Source organism: Fonticula alba (genome assembly GCF_000388065.1).
Source record: "Fonticula alba strain ATCC 38817 unplaced genomic scaffold supercont2.2, whole genome shotgun sequence".
NCBI lineage: Eukaryota > Rotosphaerida > Fonticulaceae > Fonticula > Fonticula alba.
The window spans coordinates 3,313,175-3,315,648 of record NW_009242972.1 but is presented as its reverse complement, the minus strand read 5'-3'; the positions used below and the strand labels follow the sequence as shown (position 1 = coordinate 3,315,648).

At 64.3% G+C, this 2,474-nt stretch overlaps 1 protein-coding gene across 1 annotated transcript; it reads left to right on the top strand.

The window, feature by feature from the left end:
- Positions 1 to 64: 64 nt before the first annotated feature.
- Positions 65 to 817, top strand: H696_01690 (hypothetical protein; the record flags this gene model as incomplete). Its single annotated transcript, XM_009495596.1, has 2 exons — positions 65 to 524; positions 720 to 817. 2 exons carry the CDS (start codon positions 65 to 67, stop codon positions 815 to 817), a joined length of 558 nt encoding a protein of 185 aa, XP_009493871.1.
- Between the last annotated feature and the right edge of the window lie 1,657 nt (positions 818 to 2,474).

The window sequence follows — 2,474 nt, the reverse complement described above, 5'->3', positions numbered from 1 at the left end:
CACACACACACACACACACACACACACACACACACACACACAGGGGGCCTACTGCGCATCCGGTATGTGTACCACGCGCGATGCGCAATGCATTGCAGCGGGCAACACCGGCACCATTCTGGACGTGTCGTCCTACCGCGGGGCCTGTCCTCAGGCCCTGGCCTCCTGCCGAATGACCTGCCTGCTGCCGTACGACACAACCTGCAAGTTCCTCGGGACCGGCTTCCGCAACGGAACCCGCTGCGGGAGTGACGGCTTCTGCTATGGGGGCAGCTGCTCCGAGGCCAGCTTCCTCCAGTGGGTCGAGGGGAACCTGATCCTCTTCTGCGTGTTGGCTGGCATTGCGGCCCTGCTGGTGCTGATCTTCCTGGTCTGGGGCTGCCGCCAAGCTGGGCGCAAGCAGCTCCGGCCACTGAGCATCGGCATTCCCGGACGCACTGGCGGCGGCAAGAAGGGGGCCAAGAACCAAGCCTCGTCTGGTAAGAAGCAGTCACAAAAGAACTCCAAGCCCTCTGCCACCAAGGGTGCGTACATGATGTTCCCTCTCTCTCCCTCTCTCTCTCTATCTATCTCTCCATCCGCATATGCATGCTGACTGCTGTCTCTTTCCGCCTGTTTCCTGCTTTGCGCTTTCTGCCTTTCCTTCTCCGCCTTCCTCCCTGTCTCTATCTCCGGTGCTACTGCTCCAGGCGGTGCAAGCACTGTGTCCCTCCCGCCAGGCACGTCTGGCCAGGGGACCATCCGCTGCCCGCTCTGCCCCCTGTCCTTCCCGGGGGAGTCGCACCTGACCTTGCATCTCGACCGGGACCACTCTTAGGTGTCCGATCACAATGGCGCTTCTCCCGCCCCCGGAATCGGGCAGGACACGAGAATGAGTGTCTCGCGCACCCGGGGGCCGATATATGGGGCAGAAGAAACCCCCAACAACATCAAGCAAAGTGCATGCACCAGCCACCCTGCATTCGTAAATAAATTCATAGTTCGACCTCCCAGAAGGCCCCCCCCCCTCCCCTCCTTGAGAGAGGGGCCTCGTGGCAAAGCAGCCCAGATAAATCAAGCAAGGAACAGGATGCAGCGATGCGGCAGGGGACCCAACACCTGCATAAGCATGCGCCGCCTGCCGGCGCGCACGCGCGCGCGCCCTCCTCCTCCCTCCCCGTCGGCCGCCTTGGTGCTCTCCTCTCGAATCTCGCACCAAAAATGTCGGGTGAGTTACGGGACCGCGTCCGCCTGCCCAATTTATCACATCTAAAACACCATTCTTCCAATTACCCATGGTGTATCCCGTGCCTTGACCCTCCCGCATGATCATCCGGTCCAGTTACGGGCCTGCCTTCCTCAAGCCTGGCGGATGGGCCTCCCGGAATGGGGGCGCATTCCTCCGCGAGCGGGAGGGACAAATGCCGCTGTGCACCGAGGGGAGAAAAATATCCTCCCTCGGGTGGTCGCGCTGTCGGCGGACCCAGGACAAAGCCCCCGCCATGATCTTGGTTGGACACCATTGAACCACCCAATCATCCTCACAGGAGGCAAAGGGAAGCCAGCATGGGAGGGGGGGCTCCGGACCGGGAGACCGGCGGCGGCGGTCTTTTTCCCTCTCGGAACTGGCCGAGACCGTGGCCGCCACGCAGAGGACGACCACGCTCGGTCGGGCCCTCCCCCTTGTCTGTTGCCAGCGTGGCGGCCGCCAGGCGTTGGTGGGCGCGGATTTCGAGCCTTCTGATACTTCAGGATTGCTCCAAGGGAGCCGTATCCCGCCGGAGTCTGACATAGCACCCCCCGGCAGTATCCCATCACTTCTGCTCGCGGGGATTCTCCTCCACGACAAGGTATTGCGCACATGATTGAGCCGGCCACTCCCGGGGCCCTACTCCCAGCAGGCCGCGGCCCCCGGAACCGGGGCCCGGGATAGCGTTGCGCCAAGGGGGGCGCGGGGATTCAAACGGGAGGAGGGGAGCCAAACTGTGTTTTTGCCGCGGGTTCTTGAGCCCCCTGCAGTCTTGTCGCTTGGTGGGGGGGGGGGGGGGGAAGGGGGCCCTCGCCCGCGCCCCGTCCCAGAGGGGAGGGGCGCCGCAGGAATGCCCCCGCTCGCCCTCGGGCCTGAAGCACGCCTGGATGATGTCGCGGGGCATGTCAGCCGTGGGCCTGGCCGAGCAGGCGCACATGTGCAAAGAGGGGGGGCGCATTCGCGATAAGTTGGATGGCTGACGCGCATCCCAATCTTACCGGCGCAGGAGGGCAGGGAGGGCAGCGGGAAGAGGGACAGGGCTGGGCGAAGTGCGGGCATTAGGATGGAGGATATCCGCGCCGCACAATTGGCGGGGAGAATTCCCGCTTGAGCGGGCCTCCCTCCCGGCACCTGCTCGTCCAAGCAGGATGATGCCCAGCTCCCCCGCCCCTCCCCCCCCCCCCCGGGGCTTTGGCAACGTATGTGTCCCTGTGGGGGGATTGTCGGCGTCGGCGTGTGTCTGGCG